The 3,661-nt window shown below is 29.4% G+C and overlaps 1 protein-coding gene across 1 annotated transcript; it reads left to right on the top strand.

The window, feature by feature from the left end:
• The first annotated feature begins 263 nt into the window (after window positions 1–263).
• LOC145029908 (F-box protein PP2-B11-like) lies at window positions 264–1,926 on the top strand. Its single transcript, XM_078978352.1, has 3 exons — window positions 264–557; window positions 1,170–1,270; window positions 1,524–1,926. Exons 1-3 carry the CDS (start codon window positions 264–266, stop codon window positions 1,924–1,926), a joined length of 798 nt encoding a protein of 265 aa, XP_078834478.1.
• Window positions 1,927–3,661: the final 1,735 nt, after the last annotated feature.

The following is a 3,661-nucleotide window of genomic DNA, read 5'->3' as shown; positions in this document are numbered from 1 at the left end:
TAATTGTAGTTTTGAATTTTTAATTTCATGCTAATTAATTTTTTAAAAATAATAATAAATAAAAAGAAAATGATAAATGATGTGACAATCCATTAAATTGTATAGAGTTTAATGAAGTGTAGAGTTTAATGAGTAAAGTTGTATAATGAGTGGAATGTACATATGTCAATCCATTGAACTCATATGAGTTCAGTGCATCGGAGATGGTCTAACGGAAGCCTCGATCATCACCTCCAAGGCAAAAATAAGAGGCTCCACCTAACATGGGAACAACGTCTGAAGATTTGTTTGGGGGTAGCAAGAGGGATAAAGTACCTACACTCTGGTGTTGGGAGCATAGGAGAGTAATTCATAGAGATGTGAAGAGCGCAAATATTTTGTTAGATGATAATATGGAAGCCAAAATATGTGATTTTGGTTTGTCAAGATTATGTCCAAGAAATCAACGAGATACCCATGTCCCTACAAGAGCTGCTGGAACGAGGTTTTACATGGATCCAATATACAATGAACGAGGTATGCTCTCTAAAGAGTCCGAAATATACTCATTTGGAGTGGTAATGTTTGAAATGTCAAGTGGAATATTGGCTTATAATACTAGGCCCTTTAAAGATACGAAACAGCAATCTTTGATCCACATAGTCTGAAGCTATTATGACGACAATAAATTTGTTGATGGACTTGACAAGTTGATAGATTCTGCTATCAAAGAGCATATTTAGATGAGTTCTTTTCAAAAATTTAATGATATTGCACATGAGTGCATTAACTTTAACATAAAGAAACGCCCTACAAGAGATAGATTATCGAGGCGATCCAGGAAGCACTTCGTATTCAAGTAAGTATTTTATTCCATATTTTTAAGGAAACATATTTTCACTGCAAGAACGAAAACTATCATGCATGGATTATATAATATGATAAGTTATTGGCTATTTTTTAACTATGCTTCTAATTTTTTCTATAACAATATATTTTCAATAAAAGAATGGATTTGTTCTAGTTTGACTCTAATACGTCTACATATTATGGGTATATATCATGTTGTTGTTCATATCTAATGATACGTAAGGAAACTATAGTTTTTTTTAATATAATTGTTAAACAACTTCTGCTAAATTTTGGCCTCATAATTATTCCATAAACTGTGCTTTCAAATTGACAAACAGGAGAATGAAAAAATTGTTTATATTTTGGCGGCAAAGGATCTATTAATTACATGGCAAAATGACACTCGATATTGGGATTGGGGACACATAACTCAATCAAGGTCTCTCTTTTTCTCTCTTTATGGTCACATTAATTGTATTAGACCTGACAATTTCAGACGTGAAGACATGAATCTGTGAGAGACACGACACGACACGAATACATCTTAAAAAATGAAATAAAGCTTATTTCTCATTGTGTAATCGTATCGTGTCAAATCCGTGGCTGACACGTTTTCATGACACGAATTGTCCGGTTTACATTGTATGTTATTATAGGGCATTTGGCTTTCATATACGTTGTCATCTGTGTAGGTTCCCGAAGGTGTGGATACTTAGAGGAGTATGGTGGCTTGAAATCAAAGGCAAAATAGCAGTTGTGAAGCTGTCAGAAAAGAGTATATATATAGCGTATCTTGTCTTCCGAACTACCGAGGATTCCACCGGACTTGATGTGCATGGGAATTCAAGCATAACTTTTGGTGGGAGAAAAATAGAAACTAAAAATGTTTATCTTCAAAGACCAAAGGCTAGGGAAACATGGGAAGAAAACTATGTGTTTCCTTATAGGAGAATGGATGGGTGGATGGAGATTAAGTTGGGAGAATTCGAGTACAAGCAAGGTGATTATGGGGAAGTTGAGATGGCGTTTAAAGAGGTTAAGTGTTGGAAGAGTACTGGTCTTATCGTGGAGGGTATCGAGATACGGACTAAATAGCTTTGCATTTATATATTTTGTTTCTACCATTCTTGATGTATAATATTTATTCCAAGTATAAATTAAACGTACTACTTTGGTATTTAATTAATAATTGATAAAATGTACAACGTATTTATTATATAAATTCTAACTACGTACTACTTTGGTGTTTAATTAATAATTGACAAAATGTATAACGTATTTATTATATAAATTCTAACCTTAGTTACTGTAAATCGTATTTAGTGAATAAGTAGTGAAGAGACTCGTGCGTTAGACATGTTTATTATTATTATTATTATTTTGTTGATTTTTGGTGGGTCAGATACACAAAAATCAAATCCTGTTTTTCACGCACGCACTAAATATGTTGAGGTTGATTTACACTTTGTTCGGGAAAAAATTGGCCAAGGACAACTATCGGTTCATTTTATCTCCACAAATGATCAGATCACAGATGTGTTTACCAACCCTCTACCTTCACTTCGATTTCTCTTTTTGAGGTCCAAGCTAGAGGTCACTCCCCGATTTTAACTTGTGGGGGATACTAGACGTTAATTTATATATATATATACTAGTTTATAACCCGTGGAGACCACGGTTACAAAATTAATTAAACTTTTTTAGTGAGAATTCAAAAATTATTAATTAATTATTTTAAATAAATTATTAATTAAAATATTTTTTTAGTTATATAAAATTATAATCGTTAATTTAAATAAATATACGAAATATTATATCACGTATAATTTGTATTAATTTTATTTTAATTTTATTATAATGTTATTAATTTAATTTAATTAGAGTGAGAAATTTATTTGAAATTGAGAATTAATAAATTGACAAGTGGTATGCATTAATTAGGAAGCCTAATATGATGACAAATGACAAAAAATGAATAAAATATATATTATCTAGGTTATAACCCGTGTACTATACGGGTTGATAAATTTAAATAACATAAACATAAACATAATAAAAAAGATATTTTTAATCATAAATAACCACAATTTAGTTAATCATATTTACTTCAATTTTTGTTAATAGTATTGTACTTCTATTTATTGCAACTTTTTATTAATATAAAAATATGCAATGGTATTGTAATTTCATTTCTTGTGCACGTTAGAATTCTACTTTCGCTTCCTACATAAAAAAACCAAAACTATGTAAAATCCTTTTCAAAAGATATCATTTCATGTTTATAATAAAAAAAATTATTTAACATTATACAACTTAATAGATGACTTTATATACAATAAATATGTTTTATATTTTACATTTTATGTTATAATTATAGTATTACAATATTATATAAGACTTATACTGATATGGATAAGCTATAAATAATAAAATAAGTTATATGTTATGTAACCCTCTCATTAACATAAAATATTATAATACTTTATAAAATATTAAAAGTGAATGGAAAACCATCTTTGGTAATCTTTATTGTCACATAAAAAAGTTGCTAACATAGATTTGACGAACTTATTATGACAAATGAGATAATCAATTACAAAGACGATTAAAGCTCCATCATTGGAGTCTAAGAACAAACAGTTAAATTTTCTTTCAAAAAAACCTTAATTGAAAGTCCTACTAAACCAAAGTAAATATATCCCAATCAAAGGAATATTTGAATGTAATTGAAGGACTAATATTCTAATATAATTCTTAGTGTCCCCTGTAAATTGTCAAACTTTGCTTTGACCTAAGGCTTGATATTAGAAATAATGACCTTAAATAGTTG

The sequence above is a fragment of the Lactuca saligna genome, chromosome 2 (genome assembly GCF_052625555.1).
Source record: "Lactuca saligna cultivar CGN05327 chromosome 2, ASM5262555v1, whole genome shotgun sequence".
Classification (NCBI taxonomy): domain Eukaryota; kingdom Viridiplantae; phylum Streptophyta; class Magnoliopsida; order Asterales; family Asteraceae; genus Lactuca; species Lactuca saligna.
This window is presented reverse-complemented; position numbering and strand designations above follow the sequence as displayed.